The sequence below is a fragment of the Micrasema longulum genome, unplaced genomic scaffold, assembly GCF_059751315.1.
Source record: "Micrasema longulum isolate JH-2025_06_02 unplaced genomic scaffold, ASM5975131v1 h1tg003256l, whole genome shotgun sequence".
In the NCBI taxonomy this organism is placed as follows: Eukaryota; Metazoa; Arthropoda; class Insecta; order Trichoptera; family Brachycentridae; genus Micrasema; species Micrasema longulum.
The window spans coordinates 227,690-253,582 of record NW_028280340.1 but is presented as its reverse complement, the minus strand read 5'-3'; the positions used below and the strand labels follow the sequence as shown (position 1 = coordinate 253,582).

The window sequence follows — 25,893 nt, the reverse complement described above, 5'->3', positions numbered from 1 at the left end:
GTTTAAGCTTCTCCTTTACAAAAGTCAACAGATGGAAGATTTGAAGAAATGCGAATATTTAAACATAGACAGAATAGTAAATTTACAGTGCGTAAAATAGTCATTTAAACCAATCAATGACAGGTAAAAAATTGCAGGTTTTTTATCAATAAAAAGTTGGAAAATTTTAAGAGAATTACAAAAATTTGTTTGTTGCCCATCTGCCCATTACTAGCCCATTTGTGCCATCTCTCTGGCAATACCGAGATGAAAATTATCCGTCATTGAACCAAAACCATTCATCCAACCAATTTTGTAGTTCTTCGAAATTGACCAAGCTAAGCCATAGGCATTCGACCGGAACAATTTATAATCAGAACGGGCCAGATCTGGAAAATACGGTGGGTGGGTAGCAGATCCCATTTCAGTGTTTTGATGGTGTCCTGAACCATAGAAGTGCGATTACACGGAACGTTGTCGTGCTGCAATGTCACTCGTTCGTGTCTCGTGTCCCATTCTGGCCGTTTTTCGACCAACGCATGAATCAATTTGATTATTTGTTGTTGGTAGCGATGCCCATTGATAGTTTCAACCATTTTTAGCAGTTCATAGTACGCGAATTCATCTGGTCCCACCAAACGCAGAGCATTGTCTTCTTTCCGTAGCAATTTGGGCGTGCCGTCGATATTGATGGTTCACCGGGTGAAAGCTACGATTTTTTGCTTTTAGGATTCTTTAAATCCATCGACTTTTCATCCTCAATAATAGTTTTATGCAGGAAATTCCTTCTTTTATGCCGCAAAAGAAAATTTCAGAGGTGGCTCTTCGATTTTCCGTCTGTCTCTCAGTCAACTCATGAGGCACCCATTTTCCTTACTTTTTAACTTTTACCATGGAATGCAAACGTTTGAAAATACCTTGTCGAGACATGTTTAATGCCGATGCAGGTTGATCTTGTGTTTGCGTATCATCTTCATCCAATAACGCTTGCATATTAGCGTCCTCAATTGTTTTTGGTCTTTTGGAGCGCACCTTGTCCTCTGGGTCGTATTAGTCACTTCTGAAGCGTTTAAACAATTTTTCACTGTTAGATTTTGATGGCGCATGTTCGTCGTAGGCCTTCTCGAGCAAACGACGTGCTTAAACTGCACTTTATTGTACAAGTTAAAGCAGAAACGCAAAGCTTCCCGCAAATGCTGTTTATTTGGCACAAAATTTGACATCTTCGTTGTGGAAATAAATATTTTTGCTTTGCGATATGTGTTGGTATTACGGAAAAAAAATTTCAACTGTTCAACCTATAAAACCAAACATGACTTCTGACATGTATGTTCACTACGCGTGCCGCTAGTGCCATCTATGTGTGAAACACGAAAACTTAGTTGCGCACCTAGTATGATAATTTATAAGAGTTTTTTTTTTAAGATTATACTATGTTTTTAGTAAATCCCGCAGATTCCATATTAATTTCATTTAAATTTATAATGTTTTTTGCTAAACGCAAATTTATTATTCATCTTTCTTTAGTCAAATGATGTTTTGAATGAAAGATATTTTCAATAAAATTTTCAGTTGGGCAAACTCACGGCTATTTATTTCAAAAACATAATATTTTCCCTTTATTTAAGCTTTATTTACAAAAGGTAAATATTTTGAAGAGATTTAGTACAAAGATAAGTTTAAAAATATATCTAAATACTTTTCAAGTTGTCAAAGAAAAGAACAGACTTATTTTAAAAACTTCTTTTGAATTATTGAGCAAAAAGACTATACAATAAAAAAATATGATCAATTGATGTTTGGACAATAGGTATTAATTTATTTTAATATTGTTTCAATGACGTGGTTGTTACTCTAAAATATTGATATGATTTTGGAAATAATTAGCAAGAAAGCAACGATGTCACAAAAAATGCTTGCCAGCAAAATGAATATTCAATAATCTTAAACTTTTAAGGATATTTAAGTTTAATATACTTTTTTTTATTAACTAAATCAATACAGATACATTCTTTTTTTAAACTAATTTCTAGATATGTGTCGATACAATTTTTATGTACATACGAGTATCTTTGATCACACAGTTATTAGAATAGAAGAATTAATAAAATTAAATTTGACCATTAAGTCAGTCTCCCGCTTCAGATGATAGTTCGGGGTAAATCAATTCATTAAAATATAAAATCACTTAGTGATAAATATATGGATTATACTGCCATAATTTTCAAAAAATGTAACACAGTAACCGCATGTTTCGAGAATATATAAGTTGTAAATATAAGTTGTGTTCATTTTCTTCCAAATAATGAAGAGAACAAGAGGACACAAGAAAAAAAATTACAACGAATTAACATATTACAACAGCAATGAAGAACATTTGAGAGAAGGTAATATAGAAGTCTAGGCATCTACAGATGTAGTATGTCTACAGAATATGTTAATATTAACAGCTCCCCAGGGAGTTGAAGCCAGTCTTTGTCTACAAAAATTTGGACATACTCAATGTGGTGAGGTCACATTATTTTTATTATTAATTATAATGTATAAGAAAAAAATATGAATAAATAAATAAATAATAAATCAGTATAGAAAAAGCCTGTTTTCTAACCACTTTTGTAATCAAAACCTAATTTTAGTCAAAATAATCAAAAGGACGTAAAATGAAAAAAAAAAAAAAGTGAAAATACTTAAAAGATTCTTCGTGTACTCTTATTTACGGCGTGTTAGAAAAGTATGGAGTAAACAATAAACTTATACGTGCAGTATCGTCTCTCTATGAGGAGAGTTCAGCGTGTGAAAGACTTAATGGGGGATTTATATCTTGGTTTGCGATCTCAAAAGGCGTGAAACAGGGATGTGTAATGTCACCATGGTTGTTTAATCTATACATGGACAACTGTATGAAAGAGATTGAATGTATTGGAGCAAAAATTTATAATTTTTCAGTAAGCTGCTTGTTTTATGCTGATGATGCAGTTCTGTTAGCAAGCAGCAAGGATGATTTGCAACAAATAGTCTCTAGAATGTATGATGTGTGCCTGGAGAACGAAATGGCGATGAACGAAAGTAAGTCAAAAGTGATGGTATTTGAAAGGGATAATAAGGTTACTGACTGCATAATAAATGTAAACAAATGTCTCGAACAAGTAGAAGAATTTGTGTATCTGAGAAACATGTTTTCAAGAGAGGGAAGAGTAGAAAAAGATGTTGAAAGGAGAGTGAATGCGGGCAACAAAATAAACGGAGCACTAAACACAGTAATTGCTAATAAAAATATGTCAATCGAAGCTAAACTGGCAGTGCACAGCGGAGTTTTAGTCCCAATACTTATGTATGGAAGTGAAATATGAAACTGGCAGAGGAAGGATGAAAGCCTAGTGAACGTGGTTGAAATGCAATCTCTTAGACGAATGTGTGGGAAATCAATATATGACAGGGTTACAAATGATAAAATCAGGCGAGAGTGTAAATTTGAGTCAAGTATAATTGATAAGATTAAGAAAGGGTCTCTGAGAAGGTTTGATCACGTAGAACGAATGAATGACAAAAAAATGGTAAAACAAGTGTATATGGCGAAAATGAACGGTAACGTGAGACGAGGACGACCAAGGAAGACGTGGCATGATCAGATAAACCAAAATCTTAAGTCTGGCCATGTCAAAAACAGACAGAACCGAAGGGCATGTATGACAATATGTATGAATGTGGAAGAAGCTAGGAATATATGCCAGGATAGACGTGTGTGGCGGTCCATCCTCTCTGCCTACCCCTACGAGGAAATGGCGCGATGGTATTAGTAGTAGTATATAATATTATTCATTTTTAAAAAGGAGCTAAAAAGCCTAAATAAAATGCTTCGTATTATTTCTACGTACAAAAGGCTTGCATAAAAAGTCTTACATTATTCCGCATTATGGCGTTTTCCATAGGCGGGAAAATGGAATATTTATTTGGAGGCTCTCAATTCGCTTTCATTAAACGGTGTTCCTAGGGGAAGGCCGAGGCATTGTTCAGATTGCCAGCAGTCGACACTGAAGCCGCGGTAATCGATCGCCGCCTTTGTTAGAACGCTGGCGACATTAGCACCTTACATCCGCGCTCGCTGCTTCGGCACCTACGCTCTGCACATTCTACACATTCTACACCTATCCGCAATCCGCTATCCATCTACGCTACCTAATATACGAACTAGGGGCGACGAAAATTTCTCGTTGCCGAAGATTATATTTAAAAACCAAATATTAGACATTTTTTTATTTAAAAAACACGGCAAAAAAAAAAGTTACATCCATCTACGTGCTTAAAAATCTTTTTCCTCTCTGTTGCAATAATTGTAATTTGAGAATCCTCCTCGCTAGGTTAACCCGTAAACCAGTTTTTTTTTATAACCATATATATATTTATATTTTTGATTTCTCATTAAGATTACACAATAATTGTGTTTCAACACTATAATATATTAAAACTTTTTTTTTAAATGACGTTTTTTTATTTTTTGTTTTTAATAAAAAAAAAACATCGTTAAATGGTAAAACGTTGAAATTATCCACTTCTTTATTTTTTAATTTTACCTTACTGATATTGCCTATAAAAGAGCATTCCTTCACATACCCGAAATCGTTTTAAAGACCGTGTGACTTCCTATCAGTTTCACTCATACAAAAAAGCAACATTTTTTGTCACTAAACGAGTTACTGTTTTAAAATGTTCAATTCCATAAAAAGTAATGTAAATTGAACTTCACTCTACTGCTTTTACTGTGAGTTTGTCAAATTATGCACCTCATGATCATATTATAAAAGCAAATGGTAGCAAATACTGTATTTTTTTGTATCACAATAGTCTATGTCCATTTTTGTAATTTTATATAATGAATAACATCAAATTGGATTATTATTATCATAAGTTGAAAATGTCTTAATTATTGTGATATGTATCCAAATGTATCGGTATTGTCAGGTTTTTTAAATATTTTTTTTATATGGGAGTTGCATTATTTTTTACCTTGCTCATATATCCAAAGTTTATATTTCAAAAAGAGGATGTTTCTGCTATTGTATTACATTATTTTAGCTAAACTGTTGGAATCAGAAAGGATATTCTAATGTGGGCCAATCAGGTCTTTCTCAGCATTTGCTCATGTGGAGAGGAAACCACTTTAAACTCTTCAGGAGAAGCCGGCTTGTTGACAGTTGTCAACCGGCCTTCCGTTCCACTAGAAGAGTGTTCGCATTTGGTTCCCTACTTCGTATTATTATTTATGTTTGGAAAATATGGAATTGTTAATTAATTTTTAAACTTAGTATTTAATTTCAGTTATTGTTTTTATACGACAGGCATGATAAGTAAAAAACAGTACATCTTTAACCCTTCTTTTACTGTACTAAAATAAATATGTTCGTTCCAGCGCTATGTAGTCCACTACATAGCAAAAATGCGAGATTTAAAACGTGAAATATTTAAAGTCAAAAGGAATCATGTTTTCAATATAATTGTAAAAAACGCAAAAAAAACCTTTTGCTAATGCTCAAAACGCAAAAGAATAACCCACCCTCATTAGCAAAGCTCTTAAAGCAGCTGCTGGCGTTTTGTAGCAGTGGTACAGGCTGACTTGCGTCACGCGTGAAATTGCGTGAAATCTCTGGCTCGCGATTATAGGTATATTTACAGCATCGAGAAGTGAGACGTAAGGGGGTGTTCGCGACAATCGTACATTCGATACTTTTTTACTTTATCGCCGTGACAATGCGACACAAGTAAACTTTTTAATGTATGGGTAATTTATCACCGATTCCGGATAAAACGCTTTTTGTGCCCAATATTATTTAATATATAATTATTTTAATCGATACGTAAATGTCGGAGGAATACTGAAAATCTTAACCAAGTATTGACTATACTTATATTAAGTTATTAGATGCAATGTGAAATAGCTACACATCACCGGGAAGGGAGAATTAAAAATATGCAATAAAAGGTGGGTCAAGAAACGATTTGTATTTTGTAACTATAACTATATTTGTAGTACCTTCAAGCAAGTAAAGTTTTTTAACTGTAAAATATTTAGGCTTTGTATTTTTTTAAATATCTATCCGAAATAATTTTTTCATGAATTATATCCGAAATAATGTTTTTATGAATTTTAGTAAAAAAAACTCTCGTTTGAATTCAGGAAAAACGAATTTATTGAAGATTGAAATGAAAGTACGGTTTTCGTAATAAATTTGTGGTTTAAAACGAATCCTCTATTTTTCATTCAATCAAAACATAAAATTGGTAAGAAAAACAATTCGTTATAAGGTTTAGATTTTAATATAAATGATGATGAAGTATAAATAAAATATTATATTCACCTTAGAAAATTTTTAGTCCTTTCATGAAACTCGTTACTACTTTAAATTTCAGAATTTATTATAAATTCGTATTTAAAGTATCTACTTATGATCTAAAGAAGATGTAATTTTGTGATAAAAATGTACACTCTCTAATTGCATACGACAACTTCAATTTCATATTTTAAAAACATTACATTTTAGAATCATGTGGCGTAGTAGTTAGCGAGTTTGGCTTCATGTATGACGTCACAAGAGTATTTCCGGGTAAGGCCGACGAGAAATATTGTTGTTTTTTTTTTTTTTTTATATTACACCCGATCAAAATATGCTGCAATCATCATGCAATGCATCAATGAGGAAGTTCAGTGATACCGGAAATTAAAAAAAAATGTTTTCTCACACGCGGTAAAAATAACAGCACAGCGAGGTTCCTCGAAAATGTACGTAAAAATCAATAAAAATTAACTACTTTGAACTACGTCGCAAGTTCTTCCAAATCACCCGATGAAATAGTGTTGTGATAGATTTCCGGTTTCTGGGAAGCCATTTCACCAGTCAGGACAACTCACCGATGAATAGTGACGCCGGAGTAATTTCAAAATTACAAAACTTTACTTTTAAAAAATCATTACGATACATAAAAAACGCGCATTATTTGTATAGAATCTAGGTGTCTACCATGATATTTATTACTTTTCGACACCCATGTTGACAGCATCATAAAAAAAGCTTCACGTGCGCTTGGTTTTGTGATGCGTAGCTCTACATCGTTCACCGTGGACCGTGGACCACGACCTTTTCTTTTCGTGGTCATGTTATACCATATAAATATATGCTATAAACTTTTTAATAATTAAAAAAAGAATGGCCCACGCTCAGGCGCTGAAGTCTTTGTGGGCATTTTTTCCAATTCATGTTTTAGCTTAATTTTAAGATGTATTTTTCTAAAGTGAATTTTTGTAATTATATTTCTATGTAAATAATATATGTATGGAAAAATAAACAAATTTCTGTACTTTGGTGGGAAGCAACTTGGAATATGCATCGTAAATATGGAATCCTATGAGCAGATATCACGCATTGAAAACATACAAAATAAATTGGTCAAGTACACGTGTTTCCGGTTTAAACTTGAGTTGAAATTCGATCAATACATTAAAATATGTAAAAAAAACATCACCTATCACCTCTGCAAAAGCGTCGCAAAATAGCTTATATAATTCTATGGGCGGAGGGGGGGAACAATCACATAAGTCAATATTCCTTACTTTTCAGACAGCTTTTTGTGTCTTAAACATCGCAGGAATCAAATGTAACATTGAAAGAATATCTTTTTTTCTCCATACTCAAAGGAATTGGATTATTGCTAATAATCAGGAATACGTAGTCATGTGATAACTCTTTAATGTAACGTCGGCGTCGTTCAAGGTATAAAGTTAGAAAAGATTCATCTTTGAGAAAACTTTTTTTTAGCCCATAACTAATAAATTTAGTTTGTGTGATAAATTACATTAACAATAATATACTTAATAACGTTATTTGATTTCCGTGTTTTGGAACACGTGTGAACATAAGTGCATACTACAAGATGAGCAAATAAAAAAATATATATTGTTCCCCCCGCGCGTAGAATTAATCTATTGAAAATTGCCTCTGGTTCATTTGACTGCCTTAATGAGAAAGTCCAGTGTCTCTTCCTCTTTCGTTAATTGACTAATAAACTAAGCCATTTTTATATGTATTTTTTATATATCGTATTATCAGCGCCATGATTTTTAAAGTTTTGTATTTCTAAAATAACTCCGCCTGTGACGTCAGAGTTTGTTCTATATTATTGATTCCAATTGGTTTGTTTACGGTAAGCCAACCGGATATCCTTCACAGCTCTCATATCATTGGTTGGTTCATATGAACCAATGACGTCTATCTAAGAAGTGCGTTTTTATTTATTTATTTTAAATTCCGTACATTTTCCAGATACTATTTAATGCCTAAGTTTGAACATGTGCAGAATGGTGAATGTTACACAGTGTGTAAAGTGGCTACTTAAACCAGCCAATAGCAGGTCATAAGCCCTGTAAATGCCTAGACTCTCATATTCCATTCTCAAAAATGTTTTCTCTCTCTGTTGCAACAAAATTGAATATGAACAACTCCTTAGGGAGAAAATCCAGTCAGTCTGCGAGCATTTGGACATACACAAAACATTGTTGGATGTTATTTTATATTTATATTAGGGTACTTTATTGTAAAGAATCACTTAGTCAATATGTCATAATAACTTCAAAAATAATTTAATTTTATGTTAAAGGAATTTTGGTGATTTTTTTTGATGCGGGCGTTATTAATAAATACTTTTTTTTTAAACCGGGGGAGGTGCGATAAATTGAAATCCATACTTACTGCTAAAATCTTTGAATCTCTCTGCATATGGATCTGTCAACCAGAATCCAATTCACGTAATTAAACAATTTAATGAACGCAAAAGAACAATGAAAAAAATAGCACAAATACATTATACCACAATATTGGCAATCCCTTAAAATATAAAGTACATAATACTCTTTACACCTACACATGACTAAAATAGGTAATGTTTCTTTACTGGGTGGCTTGGCTTTGCCCTGTTTGGTATGTGTGGGTACCCGGAAAGTTAGATGAAGTGGATAGATTTGAAGGGAGACAAAAGCTTGGGATAAGCTGGCTGTCCTTCTCTGCCTAACTTTTCTTTAACAAACATCTACAATACAAATTTACATAGGGATCTGGACATACCTTTCCTAGCGAAAACAGCTTCAGTTCTAGCATCTATGCATGTATGTGATTCCTCATCATATAAATTATAAAAAGTATTGTGGGATGTACATGTAAGTGTAATTAGTGTCCTGGGGAAGAGGCTGGTACGTTTCGAAACGAGTAGACAGATAAGTCGATAAGTAGTTTAACTTTGTGGTCAAACATAACTACTTAATTACAACAATGATACAATTAAAATAATAATGAAAACATAATAACTCAATTCATTTTTTATAGTGGCTTATACGTGTATGTTAATAGGATAGAATCTAGATTCATTATCCGTGCATCTAGGCGTTCGTTTTCAAAGCTGACAGTTACGTCAGAATTCAGTTAGAGTTCAAAATTTACTTATTTCTCGCTCATATTTTTAATAGGCCATAAAAAAAGTGCTAACCACAGAACGATAAAAAATTTAAATAAATCGTAATTAAAGGAAAAATTGATCGATGGAATTTTTTTGGCACTTTCAAAGCCCAGATATGCGTATCGAGGAGTACTAGACCCATCACACAATGGGGCAGGATCCAGCTTAACTTGGCCATAAGTATATTCATGTTTTTTTTAAAGTAAATTATGCTACAATAATATTATTTAATAATAAAAAGAAAAAATATCGTTTTGTTACTTTTTTTAATAAATACGTTATTTTTCAATCCTGTGATGAAGTAGAATAATTACACGAACATTTTAAATAATTGTAATCATATTTAATTGTCGAAATACTTCTTTTGGTCAAATTGGAAATCATTTGAATATTACTTAGTTTTTTAGAATGATTCTGATGTTGAAGAATGACAGTTGGAGTCAGCCGATTTGCTGCTACGGAGTCTTCTCGATACTCAAATCCTTGCCTATATTGACTTATTTTCCATGTTCTACAATCCCATTTAGATATTAAATTATCTTAAAGTTTTTTTTTCATTATGGTGTTTAGTACATCACTATCGGAAAGCAGCAATTGTTTACAATTGATATTCAGTAACTCTTGACAATTTACTTGAACGGAAGTAAAAGTGATGGTTATTGCACGTTTATTGATTTATCATTTTTATCAGATTACTGGACAATTTTGTAAAATGAAAAGATGCATTTCTGATATGACCTTATAATATTATATTGGTTTTTTCTTAACTTGACTTCCATTATTATAAAAAGACCTTCAAAAAAGAGCATCATCAACCGTTAACTGTTGTATATTGCATTTTTCGTGCGCTTTAAATGATTTTCTGTATTTCAATGCTCTTTTTGTGGTTAAAAAGCTAATTTGAAAAAACTATTTTGACGCTTCAACCTACATACTAGAAAATTAAATACTCATTTACGTTGCAAAGATCTAACTTTTTGAGTTTTACGCCCCCTCAATCGCTCCCTGCTTTCAGAATATGCAGTAGTCGGGTGGTCTATATTTTCTTGAATCTGAATTGCATACTTCAATTTCAAAGCAAGAGTCAATTGTAGCCAACATTGATTTTTTAGAATAAATTTTTTTTTTTTTTTGAGAATTCGACCATTTCAATTTAAATAGGGAATTAAAAGGGTGATTTTCCTCGGAGATGTAACGTTCTGCATGTTTCGCGCAATTCCATAATTCAATTAAATATTTCATTTAAAACTGGCATCGGCTATTCCATGTTCTATTGGCCAATTCTCTTCACCATGTAATATTATAACTCTCGCTCAACTAAAATCGAATTTCCCGCAGTAAATCCTGAAATTAAAAAATATTAGTAAAATTTCTTCTGATCAAAGTTAAGATTGAAAAATAAACGTACTTTTCAAGAAGTTGGTTTATTTCTAAAACCGCAAAAATGCGCATATTTTGCATGTTCTGTTACGTGAATAGTTATAATATACAACCCAATTAAAATTGCATGTGAGGCATGCTGAGGCAGACATTAAAAGTTTCGATGTAATTTATTTTACCCAAAAAAAATAAATTATTTTTACTAGTATATAAAACTTCCTAGAAATATATGAAATAGCAATAAAAATACTTCTTATTCGTATTGGATCCATTTCTTTTTTTTTCAAAGTGCGTTATCAAACAATTTCATCACAAACTATCACTTGATTTTACGGTAACGATAAAAAAAGTCGTGCAAACTCCACGATTGGTAGTTTTAGATTGACCTTGTTCCACGGCGCGTCAATTCAGAGGAAAACTGGGGATGAGAGTTTGTCCGCAAATATTTGTACTACTGATAAATAATACCAAATTATTTCAAATCATTATTTTTTAATACATTTGGACAGGTTTGCTCATACTAGGACCCTTATGTGCATCTGTACAAACTGATGTACTTACATCAAAAGTTGATAGTGGGGGGATCGATAGTGTATCTTTGTAATCGTTCTGCAGAATTTATTTCCAACTTTGACGTCATAATGAAGTTATGTCACTTTAGTGCGTAGATATGGTTACCGTGACTTACGCTTCCCTTTGTTACATATCGATGTACCCATCCAAAACTTAAAAGTGGCTAACACTCTCTTACTTCTGCCGGGGTTCTATGGGGTCACACTCATAATGTGATCACGGCAGATATGACATAGCAGATATAGCGAGATGATGACAGGCGAGTTTCCGGCGCCTCCAAACCAGAACCTACCAGCTAAGGGAAGGTAACCTCGACCGACAAATCTACCAGAGAAGGCAACGGGAAACCACTTTTGTAATATTTTCCCAGGAATCAGTACGGCGAGTACATTAATAAGCAGTCGTCCTGGCTGCGGAATATGAAAGTAGCGCAGGACAGAAATGCTTTCGCTGCAGTGATCGCCAACGTCGAAAGGACCCGACAAGACACCGGAAGATGAAGACATTAACACGCTTCACGTGGACACAATTCAATTATTAACTTGTTTGTTATAAAATAATGAAAAAGAATACATTATTGCCGAATTCAATGTTTTTTTTTTGTTGTGTCCTCTTACTCTCTACATTTGGAAAAAAAACGGACGCAACTTATTTTAAGACCCAATGTTTTTTTATATTTTTATTTAACTTTTTGTACATGACTTAAATAATACATTGCGAGCTTAATGCCAAATGGCGTTTTTTTCCAAACAACCAATGAAATAAAAGCTTTGTTTGTGTAATTCAAGTTACAAAATGTATTCAACAGAAAATAAAATAAAAAACTAAAGATATTTTTTAAATGTAATAACTGTATTTGTTACATTACATTTAATCAATAATACTGTTTAATAGGAAAGGGGAATAAAGAGGAAAGAGGAAAATATGATAGATTAAGGAAGAGAGAGAGGATGTTTCTTCAGGCGAGATTAGGTACTGTAGAAACATCTTTGATATTGGATGAGAGATGATTCCACAGCCGAATCCCTTGGACACTTTATGAGTTGAAGAACGATGGATTGTGGATGGGTATTAAAAGAGTGTTTTGAGAATTGGAGCGAGGAGGTCAACCATGAACTGGTAAGCATTAAATAAATTAATGAAGGTATATAGGCGTTAGGACTATGCAGTACAGTGAACAGAAGTGAGAGGAAGGGGCAATCTCTCCGCTGTTTAATTGTGAGCTATTTCAGTTGCTTACGATTATCAGAAATGTAGTTATTCATTCAGATCAAAAATATAAATGCAAGTATTCTAAAGTCATTCCAGCTCGAGCTACTCACAGCTTAAATCAGTCAATATAAAATAAAGATATAAATATATTAATACCTGATATTCTCATTTCGGTGAGAGGAAACATCGATTTTTTTGCAAAAAGTCTTGATTAATTGAAAAGTTATACGACACAATATGCTGTCGGAAAATATACCAACCGTACATGGGGTGTCTGTAACTAGTGTGACAGTTTGAGCGCAGACGAGAGATGTCGCTTAATTAAGGACAGACTAGAAACATATATTTCTTCTGAAGAACTCTCAGCTTGACGAATAGTCGTGTTCGTGGGCTTAAGGTTTGAGTATTTTAACAACTCACGTTTTATAACAAATACCAGAAGGTACTTCTTGTTTGTTGCGGGAAATATTATCATCTCCTTATCCCCACCTAGTGGTGCATAGGACACTGCCTTGACAGTCCGATCCCAGCGCGTCTAGATCGTTTTTGTTACACGGAAAGTAAGGTGGTCAGTCTTACGCTTCTGGTGCCAGTTCAGAATCATTTAAATATTGCAAAGCAGAAACACCTTCGAAACCTGTAGTTCATGACCACCCTGCCAGGAATCGAAACCAGGAGCTCAAGAATGGTAAGCAAACGCGCCATCCATTACCCAACAAGGTGGACTTATCTCAACACGTTATTTAGGATTTTTACCCGGTAGCCATTGAGGCGGAAATGCTCGGTTCTGGTTCTTTTTTTACACTCAGAACTGTATTCTTTATTCGCTCAGACACATAATATACGCATAAGAGATATCATACAGATATATTATACATTATTTTAAAAAAATAAGTAAAATGTACCTACGTAATAATATTATCAAAAGATTTTTTATTTATAAAATGTACATTCTATCGAGGCTTTATTGACAGAATGCATTAAGTCATTAAAACAAGTTCAGAAATAATCGCACTTAAAGCTTTATTATCTCAACACATTATTTCTCCTACGATTTTCTTTTATTTTTAAATTTTTTTTAAGCTTTGAAAGACTAATCTTTATTCTAGGCATAGCATAAAATTTAAATCAACATCTTGCAGTTATATTTAAAAATATTTGAAATATATAAAGAATGTTGACTTAATGTATTGTGTCAGTATAGCCTAGATGTAAACCTATTTTTGTTAAATAGTAATAATAAATATGAAATTTGTTTTTTTTAAATAAAATATTTGCATTCTTCGCTTTCGATGCCGGTTCCAGGATATTGAAGAAAAAATTATGCGTCTACCTTTCCAAGATTTGTTGAACCGGGACTTCAGTCATGATAGGCAAATGCGCCAACTACTGTACAACTAGATGACTTGATTTACTTTTTCAGGATTTTATTTAAGAGTAGCCATCTAGTCAAAACACTCATAAAGGGTTTTTGTTATATTTTATATTCCGAACTTTATACTTTTGCCCAGACGCAGATTTTTTGTTAAATTACAATATCAAACTAATAATCAATCTTGTTAAAAAGAAATGTGATCTGATTTTTCTTCGTTAAAACGTATTCCCGTATTATCCCCCTGGATTATGGCGCTAGAACAGTGATTATTCTACACACTCAAGATGTTTACTATGAGCGAATCTCTATCTTTTTACTTTTTTGATAAATAGTTTCTTATGGGAGCTAGAACCATCCTAAAACCCATAAAATCTCCCAGTTTTATCTACCGTCTTCTGACGTACAGTATACAAATATGATAAATGATTTTGAAAAACGAAAAAGGTACCGGGAATACAGGAAATTTTATTCTGACACTCTTTCTAAAAAAAAATATTAAAAAAACGATTTTGTCGATTTTAGTTAGGCAAAATTAGTCCGATATGCCGTTGTCTTTTTCGCACAATATCGGAGGCGCATCTGCGAGAAATCTGTCAGAAAAATTATGTTCAAATCAAAAACTCCCACCGCGTTTCCTCTCTTGTGATCACTTTGAAAGTGAAAGTCATCAACTGGTAAACGTTTAACTAGTTAATGACAAGACATTGCCCGGTAAATAGAAGAGTTGGCTGATAGTTCGTTAGCTTTAAAACGTATTTCGGCACTGAAAATCAAATGCCAGGACTTCCACATTGCCTTCTCCACCATGTTAAGAATATATATCATTGAAAAAATATTCTAAGACCTCTTAAGTTTATTTTAAAACATTATTTGTTCCTGAAATCACAGATCCTTCCATCAACGGATGTTATTATAATCGAAGCATAATTGAAAATGTAAATGAAAGGATCTGTATAATTATGTTTTTCAAGTAAGTTAATGCCGATTCAATCTATAATATATGTGCTAAATAATATCAAAATAATTGTTTATGTAAATAAAATTAATTCTACGTTTTTTTTTCTTGATTGTTTATTTAAATTTAGATGCAAAAATTAATGAAATCTTGATCGTTCCAAACGAATAAAAAATAAAAGTTTATCGGCGCGTTTCTAATACAAATAAAAGAAAACCGGAAATTTTAACGAAATTAAAAAAAAAAAAAAAAAAAAAAACTGTAAGTAGGTTCCAAGAATATAAAAAGCAACACTGAATTTTTCCATAAACATCCATTCATGTAAAAATATTATCTGGACACGCTGTGGTTTGTATAGCGATGCAGTGCCCTTTCCAGCGATAGTTGCGGAGAGGGAATGAAGATTATGACATTTTCATTAACACTATTAAATTTTTTAAATGAATAGATGAATCGTTAGCAGAATAAATCCAATACTTTTGTAACATTTGGTTATTTGAAATATTTTTCAGGCAACAAACGGAATATGAAATTTATTGATTTAAAAAGTTTGTTCTTGTTAAACCTTGAGCGCGAATAGGTTCCCATATTTTGTAACATCTCCTTTTACTTATAAACAAGTTCTAACCCAGTTTTCGAAAACTGTTTGTTATTTGTTTTCTACTGCTTACTAGGAAATTACGATTCGTCAAGTTTCCTATGTGGGTGGTTCGCATTTCTTAATGTTGAAACTTTGTCTTTTGACAAACAGGCTTCGATTGAAGCATTAAAATAGATCATAATTATTATAATTGAGATGAAAAACATCAAACTCCAAGGTTAATAATAATAATATTGACCGACGAGCGCTTTCGTTTAAGCGAGCATTTGTAGAACTTGTTTACAACATTTTTAACTTTGATGCAGTTCCACTGACAGTGCTGAAATATAACGTATATTAGAAAGAAATAGTGCATTTAATTAAATAGCAGTACAAAAAACAGAATAAAATAAAAAATAAATATGAACTTACATTATGAAGTAGGTAGGTAGTTGGCAAAATCAATTTGACATGTAAGATTGCGAGGAAATATTCTTGGCAGCTTCACTAGGTGGGTACAAAAGGTCCTTTTCTGAAGCTAGATATATATTATAATATAAAAAAAATAATGTGGTATCATTTTAAGTAAGAAATTTTTATAATTAAATGTTAAAAATATATAATACAATTTAAAACTAAAGTAAAATGCTTAATAATTATAAAATATTAAACATAACAATTTGGAGAGCTAACAATCTAAATTCAAAAAACGAAAATGACATTTAAAAAGAATTACAGATTTAATGTTAAAAAAGGAAATAAATGGAAAATAAAAAGAATAAGCTTGAATAACACAAAATAACAAAAAAATGTTAATAACGTTAACAAATAACGACAGGGGTGGAGAATACCTTAAATAAGGGAATATGGAAGTCTAGGCATTTACAGGGCTTATTACCTGTCATTGGCTGGTTTAAGTGGCCACTTTACACACTGTGTAACATTCACCATTTCGCCTATGTTTATACATCCATATTTCTTCAATTCTTCCATTTGCTGATTTTAGTGAAGTTAAAGAGCTGAAACCTTTATTGTTGTGAAGTGTTTTATCTGACTGAATTATTTCACATACTAGGCAACGCCTGAAAACAATTTTTCAATTTTTAAACTTCTTCTTGGACCAGTTGGTTTTATTACAATATTGTTAATAACGTTATTATAAAATCTAGTGTGCATGCATTATAATTAAAAATACGTCCCTAAATTAAAAAATGTAGGTTTTTATCTTCTTAAGATTTAAAAAAATAGAAATTAATTTGAAAATATTGTAAACGATTCCATTCTCGAAGATGTCTACTTAGAGAAAACGTAAGAAATTTTGCAATATTTTAAGTAAGTGCAAAATGCTTTAAAGTTTACGACTAACTTTAAGATCCTCAGCTTTATGGAAAAGATAATTGAATTCACTGCATTTGGTGTACTTATGTTCCTTATGCACCATCAGGTGTGAGTATTCAAAAACAAGTCCATTATTTTGGTTCTACTTTACATACTTAACCATATTCTTAATCCGCCAGGACGCGAATGAAAGTTGTAACAATACATATTAGTGACAATTTTCTTATAATATTACAGTTAATATTACTGTTAAATTCAGTTGAACAAAAAAACCATGAAGTATCCATCGAATTATACCACCTACACCCAAGTGTAAAAATATTTCCGTTATATTGAAAAGTGTCGTATGTTTGGAAAATAAACAGTTTATTTTCATCATTTCCGCTTCCTGAAATGCGACGAAAGGGTAGAAAAATCAAAATATTTCTAACTCTTTTATTTATTATTTCAACGATTTATCCTTGCCGGTGTTATAATCCAATTAAATAAACAAAAGGCAATAAATATTTATTGAGTATTTAAGAAAATCTGGATAGAGAATACGCCCCCTTGATTGAATAGCTATGAAGGATAATGGTAATAGATCTGACTGGAATCCCGATAAACCAGCTTGCTAGCGCCATTCTCGAAAGGTTTATTTTAGAACGTGAGAAGGGCTTAGTTAATAATATATATATTTGCTGAAAAAATAACAAATATCAGATTAAGGGGTATTATTTTATAATGTAACCATTTTTTTTTTATTTAGCTATTTTATTTTGAAATAATAAACACAGAAAAAGATTTTGTTATGCCTTAAAACGACCATATATTTAGTCTTTTGGCAAGATACTTTGTTTAATAATACTTTTTAACTAAGTAATAAGATATAAATTTACTAACCCAAGAAAAGGTTTTTTTTTGTTTTTTTCTAATAATAATGTAACGTAAAACATTAATTTCGATGTTAAAAAATATGGTAAGCTGCAAATAATCGATAATAAGGAGAATTCGCCCCTGCTGCGATGCTGGGCTAAAAAGACAAACGATGTGAATGTTAATATATGCGGGGAATGGGAAAGATCGAGATGTACGTGGCATTTCCAAATCTAACAAATACTTGAAGATAAAATACGTCAAATTCCGGAATAATCGGCGTGCGTGCATGAGATGTATTAATGTAGAAGAAGCGAGGCCTTTATCTAAAGACGGGGTAGAGTGGCGTTCTCTTCCATCCGCCAGTTAACAATAAGCAGACGGTAATTTGCAAAAAAGCGAATATCATCAAATTTTGCTTAAGGTTGGAAATATATGAGAAAAATACACTTACATATCTTCAATTGTAAATATTCACCATTGAAAGTTTTTTCTATTTCGATAACAACTTTCCACTCGGACGATTCCAAGAATTATTATGCAATGTCAAATTTTGTATGTAATGTTCCGAATTATAATTTTGTATTTTTGTAAATTTTCTGTCTTGATGTAAGGTCGATACCATAAGGATGGGTCAAGGGAAGGATGGGAATAATATCGATAAATGTTGTTTTATACAAAACACGGCCCATCCCAATGAGAAAACAGCGTGATGTTTTTTTTGTTCTAGATATTATATTAATATTTATTGAAGTAACTTATTGATGGATGTATGATCAAAAAGTTGACTGTATAAAGTACAAAGTATCGTTTATGGTAAATAAAATAACAACTGTATAAAAGTAGATCGTAGTAGAAAAAAAAACCATATTATGAAACTATATAAATGAATGAAAATATATTGAACTCTGTATCTATTGCCATTTTCAGGAGGGATAGCCAAAGAGGATAGTACGTCACACAAGTCATGGGCGTCATGGCATACTACATTAACTTATATGTATCTATATCAGATCATATTTGCTTATTATATATGCAGTTTTTATTTATTTATCATGCCAAGTCTAATTGGCAATCCTAGTATATGTATAGTCCTACATTATTTAATGTATTCAAAGAACTTATACTTAATCTTCCACTTAACATTTGTAAAATAATCTCTTTCTTACGACGAAACAAAACCTATTCAATTCAACTACAAACTAAAAAATATTTCTCTTTCAATGGTTTTCTCAATAAAGGATCTTAGCATTACTTTAGATAGCACACTGTCCTATTGTGAACACATTGATAATATTGGAAACAAATCTCTCAGCCATCTTGGTTTTATCAATAGAATTATGACGGACTTCAAAAATATTAATACCATCAAAACTCTTTACTGCTCACTAGTTCGCCCCATTTAGAATATGCTTCTCCATTCTATAGGACTCATATTGACCATATCGAGTCTGTCCAATACCGTTTTTTATGAAAAATGGCATGGTTGCACGGATTGCAAAGGGGTAATTATTTATATTTTGAAATAGTGCAATCTCTTAATCTGTCTTCATTGGAGTAGCGTAGAACTGAGATGGACCTTATATGTATTTTAAAAATAGTAAATGCTATAAGTGATGTCCCATCTCTGTTGTAATCAATTTCTTTTCACGTTCCCAAACATGTCACCCGAAGTCAACATTTGCTATTTATTTAATCTATTAACAGCAACTTTAGTTTTTTATGCCCTAATGCCCAGAATGTGTAGATTAGTCAATTCGTCACATAACTTGGAATTCGTCACATAACTTGGAATCTGGCTTTTCGTAGATCTCTTTGCCACTATAACTTTGTGAAATGAAGATGTATTGGCATGGTATAGCTCGAAGTCATATGTTAATCGTGTTTATAAATATATGTTGTATACCATTATTTTATTGCCTTGTTTGTCTTTGCTATATAGTTTATATTATTTTTGTTCAGTTTTCTCTAAATATGTTTCTTCGTGTAACTGTTGTGATCGGCTTAGACCGTATATGTGATAAAAAAAAAAAATTTAAAAAATTAAAATCAAAATCAACTTTGTTATTTATATTTCTTTATTTGAGGTACCTGTTGCTTTCATCAATTTTTTCCATCAAAAGTTTGTTTATTCAAATAGCCTCACAATATTGACCACCCGAGAAATGCTAGTATTCCGTACTCCCGACCATCAGCGTTTAATGATTCTACTGAGGGGGTACAATAATTTAAGAAAAGTAATATCAAAGGCTCTTTACCGTTTATTCCAACCCATTAAACATTTTATTAAAGCCATCACTGGAACGGCTTTCTCGCGAAAAGAATATTGATGGAAAACCACAAATGGAAATGGAATTGTTTGCCCCAAGAAGTACATTTGAACGAGTATTACGCTATATTTTACTTCTACGCACTTATCGACTTATCCTATTAGTTTTTTATCATGTTGTAATTTTTATGTTTTGCAAAATATTTCTACGCCTACGGTTAGCAATAAAACACTTTATTCATATTTCAATAATTTCAAAGTATGAGAAATGAAACCTTTCAAAGATATTTTTTAATGATTTTCGAAGAATGATTATGATTAAATTTTAAATAAACTTATCATTGAAGCTTCTTGGTTTAGTTTTACTTTTTTTCCACCTTCAAATAATAAAATCTTCATATCAATTTCGGTCCGAAATCTTCCAAAAATGAACTATTTAGCAAACTAGTTATTTATGTTTTTCCCTGTTAAAATACTTATTTGATCTTATCTCCAAAATATGTTAAGCATAGTATAAAAGCTGCAAACTTTGTAAACAATTCATCAGTCTTGAAGATGCCTACTTAGGCGAAAGCGCTCGTTGGTCAAATAATAAAAAGTAAAACTAAACCAAGAAGTTTCATAGATAAGTTTATTTATAATTTTATCATAATCATTAACTATAAAGTTTTATCAAGAAATATCAACAAAAAACATAATTCGATTTCGATATTATTCATATTTAAGGCATTAACTTTGTGGTCAAACATTTTACTAAATGTTATTGAATATTGCCTGACTTTTCTATGTCTACCGTTTCGAGACGTACCCGTCTTTTTATCAGGACACCAATTGAACCAAATGAAAAACCCACTTTCAACATAGTTGTTGCACAAAAATATAAAACCAACACGACATGCACTGATTAGGTTATGAAAATATTTTATTTTGTTTTAAGAAATAATTGTAAAAAAATGGGGTTTGGAAGGAGAAGCTTAAGTTTAATAGGTTTAGGGTGACCATTACAATGGAACATCGTATAACGGGCTATATTGAAAAGTTTCTTGATTATTGATCAAGGAAACATTATTTTTTTAAGCTTTTCTAATGTAAAGTATTTCGATATTATTTACTTTTAACCCTTTATTATTTCATGTGATTATTGTCCTTCTGTTCACGTTGGAAGAACATGAAAAAATTTTGATATTCATATTAAAAAACATATGAGGTGTCTTCGCAATAACAGTTTCTCCGAATTCGCAAATCACCTAATCAATTTTAACCATGACTTTAATAAAAACACAGAAGTTTAAATCTTACAAATAAATTATGTAAAAAACATTTCCAGCTAAGTGGGTTTAGGCTAAAATGAATTACCATGTGTAGAGCTGTTCATTACACAATGGTGAACCAATTTTAAATCCGTTTAAATGATTTCCTAAAAGATAAAAAACAGGTGCGTGGATTTGGAAAAATACCCTAAACAAAGTTAATAATATGTATTAGAGGAACACTAGCAAATTTTGATTGCCTGCTTATTTCTCAGCCTGTTTTCGTCCACTCCTGGACAAAGACCTCCTCCATTTGCCTCCGTGTCACGCTGTTGTGTGCAAGCTGCATCCTAGTCACATCAGCATGCCGGTCCAGGCCCTCTCTCCACCTTAGTTGCGGCCGCCCTGTACTCCTTTTTGTTGTTGGAGGCCTCCAAGTCAACGGGCTTTTTGCCCATTTATTGTCCGAACTTCTAGCTACGTGGCCTGCCCGTTGCCATTCAAAGGTGGCTTTGCGGTGAATGATGTCAGTAACTTTTGTTTTTCTCTCTCAAGCTTATCCCTAACATGGCTCTTTGTGTCACTGGTAGCTTTGTGGTTGCATTAATCTAATAAATATATCAAGCCAATTTTCTTAAGTTCATTTAGTATAATATACCTTATATAACATTTTTCAAATAAATTATCCTCAGATAACTGTATGAATGAACTTGCAGCAAACACAATATTTTTGTAAAAAAAATCATATTTTTACCTTTTAAGCAAACCGAATAAAATTGTAATTAACACTGTAATGTCAATTTATTTTAATTATACAACAGATATAAAAACATTTTGGAGAAGGAAATATAGAAGCCTAAGCATCTATAAAGCTTATGACCTGGCATTGGCTGGTTTAAGTGACCACATTACACACTGTGTAACCTTCACCATTCTCTCTATATTTTAACATCTATATTCCTTCAATTCTTTCATTTGTTGATGTTTGTGAAGTAAAAGAGCTAATCCTTCATGATGCGAGTGAAATTCATCTGATTAAATTATTTTACCTACATATTAAGCAATGTCTGAAAATATTTTTCTCGAGATAAAATACTTTTACAGCGCGTATTTTATATGCAAATACACGAAATAAAAGATTTTTCTACGGCCGCGAGGGCGATTTAGAAAAGCACCGCAGGTGGATTTACCAACAATGTTTTGAGTCTGCCCAATTTTTTTTTATATTAACAGCTCTCTAGGGGTTCGAATCCAGTTCTTGCCTTCAAAAATTTGGACTGGCTCAAAACATTGTCAATTTATTTGTATTGCTTGCGCTGTTTTGGTGAAGTTTTTTCTTATGTATTCAGATCAACTACGCCAAACGTGAGTGATTTATTTTGATACATAAGTAAAATATTACATGTGCAAATAAAATAATGAGTTGAAAATAATAATAACCATAATAATGGAGTAGAATGTGAAGTTACGTAAAGACGTATTATATGCATGTCTAGATAGCTTTATACAAAACGTACTCGTATATGCCGTGCAAATATTTACTGACTTAAAGAAGCTAGGATTGTATTTTCAAATAATCTTATTTGAGATTTAAAGACACTTAAAAGCTTACTCAATTTGCAAATGTTAGCAGACAGTTTCCTACAGTATATTTAATCCTGACATGTATAAATATAAATAACAAGACAAACATTCTCGACAAAGTAAGTGCGCATTTAAATATACCTAATGTGGCTTAATTTGTCTAAGATAATCTTGTTTTGCACACATTATAATAGCGTTGCATATATATGCGTCGATTAAACATGTATTATAGAAACGGAATTGCTTTATACTGTAGAGGTGTACAAATCAGTTAGGTCCGTTTTAATGAGAAACTAACTAAACTCCCAATAATTTTTCTTCTGTTATCATTTTTATAATAATTATTGTACCCTTGACACTAACTACTCACTTTATATTCATTAATTTTACTTGCACATACAAATCTCAATACAAACATTACTCATTCAATAAATTAATATTAAATGCCAGTATTTAAGTCTTTACTCAATTTATGAATAATTGTTATGTTTATTATAATACTTGTAATCTTGCAATGAAATAATGTTTACAAATCCTTTACTTTGACGATTTGAATTTTATTATTATTTACACACCCTCACTCTCTCACCCTCACACACACACACACACACACTCTTCTATATTTGCTTTTATTTGCTGTATATTTGTGAATATCTGTTATTGGTTTTATTTTATGTTCTTTCATTTGTATTGTTGTTAATAACCTAAATAAATCAAATAAAATTGAAATAAAACAAGAAATACGTATAATCAAAATTTTATTGACAATTTTGCTTCACATTTTTTTATCAATATTTGTTTTATTTTAACAAAACTTTTTAAGTCGTGAAAGATAGATAAATCTCGGTATTTAAAATGACTTTCGCACTTCCCGAAAAAAATTACCAACACGACTTTTTAATCTAAAAATCTAAAACAATCGCCCTTAAAAATTAACGAAAAATCTAATTAATAACCAATTACTCCGTAACTGAAAACCACATATTATTTTGCCAAAGCCGTGTTGTTTCATTCTCAGTAATAGATTTATCTCATAATCAGTTAAAAATTATGCCATCAGTACTTGATACAGATCACATCGGATATTTTTATCTTAACATAATTTATATAGACATTTAAATACTTAGCATTGTGGTATTTGCTCATTTGAGAGAGAAGTAGAACTGAGATGGACCTTATATGCATTTTCAAAATACTTAATGCTTTAAGTGATGTCCCATCTCTGTTGCAATCAATTTCTTTTCATGTTCCCAACCGTGTCACCAGAAGTCAAAATCTGCTATTTATAAAAGCTTCTAAGAGCAACTTTGGTTTTTATGCCCCAATGTCCAGAATGTGTAGATTAGTCAATTCATCACACGACTTGGAATTTCTTGGGATAGATTTTCCGGCTTTTTGTAGATCTCTTCGCGACTAAACAGTGTGGAACGAAGTTGGATTGGCATGGTTTAGCTCAAAGTTTTTGGTCTTTCGTTTTTTTTTAATATATTGTATACTATTATTGTTTTGCCCTTGTTTGTCTTTGCTAAATAGTTTTATGTTCTTTTTGTTCAGTTTCTTGCATTTATCTTTCTTCATGTAACTGTTGTAATTGGCTTAGGCCGTATATATATAATAAATAAATAAATTTAACTCTTAAAATATAAGAAAAATATTGTAGCATCAAAAATTACTAGAGATGGGCTTTTCGGTTATTTAAAAGAAGTAGCAGTTACTGTTTCACAAATTAAACTGTTTCTTGAAACAATTTTTAAATAATAATAATTAAGAGCAGCGTAGGTAAAAAATCTGTTTAAATAAAATCAACTTTTACTTGTAACGAAAAAACCTTAAAAAACAGGTTTTTTATTTTTCGTTAAGAATTTTTTCTTTCGTTTCGGAAGAATAACTATTTTAAAATAAATGTTAAATTTTTTCATCACCTCTAATAAATACTGGAGTATTATTTTCGATATTTTACTCAATTGATTTCAAAGATTGCTGAAGTTTGTGGTATAACTCAAAATAAATCGAATAGATACGTGAGTATTTTCCTAAGAAAGAGAAAAATAATTGCTAAGTCTGCGTTCATAACTCAAGATTAGAACAGCTAAATTTAGACTTACGACAGTATCATTCTAGGGGTGCGATATATTTATCATGAAACATTTGATCAAATAAATCATTTTAAGTCAATGTTTACTTAAAATTTATTCGCCCCCTTCAACGCAACGTACTTCCTGAATACTATTTAGTTTTAAATATGGACACTCGTAGAGTACTTCAGCAATAATAATTTAAACTCTGGCCAAAGTTCGCAAAGTATTGTTTCTCGCAGCATTTTATTACAAAGAGTTCGGGAAAGTACAAGACAAAGTATAGACAATTTATCAAAGTGAAGTAAGGCGGGTCCGGAGAATTATGTTCTTTCTGTTTTATAAGTCTTTGCTAGTGAGTAGCGCAAACTTTAGGGCCAAGACGGCTATGAAAAATAGTTTTCACGGTGAACAAATTGTCCTAAAAAGGCTCGCTGCTTTTTGGTTCAGAGATATTTTATTTAAGTTTGTATTGAAGATATCCGGTGGTCGCAATTTCACTTTTTAAATGTTAATAATTTTATATACAGGTGGGTGGCGCAGTAGGTACGATAGTTTGATTCCCGCCAGTTGCAAGAAAAACAAACAAATAAAAACATTATTAATATTTAAAGCATTAACTTTGTAGTCAAACATTTAAATAAATGTTATTAAATATTTGTATTTAACCACTTACCGACTTTTCTATGTCTACGGTTTCGAGACGTACCCGTCTCTTCGTCAGGACACCAATTAAAACAACATGCAAAACTTACTATACACCTTCACCAAACCAACACGACATGATTTTATTTTTGTGCAACAACTATGGCGAAGGTGTATAGTGAGTTTTTCATATTGGTTTGCATGTTGGTTTAATTGATGTCCTGACGAAGAAACGGGTACGTCTCGAAAACGGTAGACATAGAAAAATCGGTAAGTGGTTATATACAAATATTTCAGAACATTTTTTAAATAAAAACACTTCAAT

The 25,893-nt window shown here is 31.7% G+C and overlaps 1 protein-coding gene across 1 annotated transcript in view; it reads left to right on the top strand.

Moving 5' to 3' along the window:
• The first annotated feature begins 3,002 nt into the window (after nt 1–3,002).
• Nucleotides 3,003–25,893, top strand: part of LOC148270923 (atrial natriuretic peptide-converting enzyme-like) — a 103,042-nt gene continuing 80,151 nt past the window's right edge. Inside the window, exon 1 of the mRNA XM_088242038.1 lies at nt 3,003–3,045. Coding sequence (XP_088098164.1) covers nt 3,003–3,045 — 43 coding nt within the window. The remainder of the gene's footprint in view (nt 3,046–25,893) is intronic.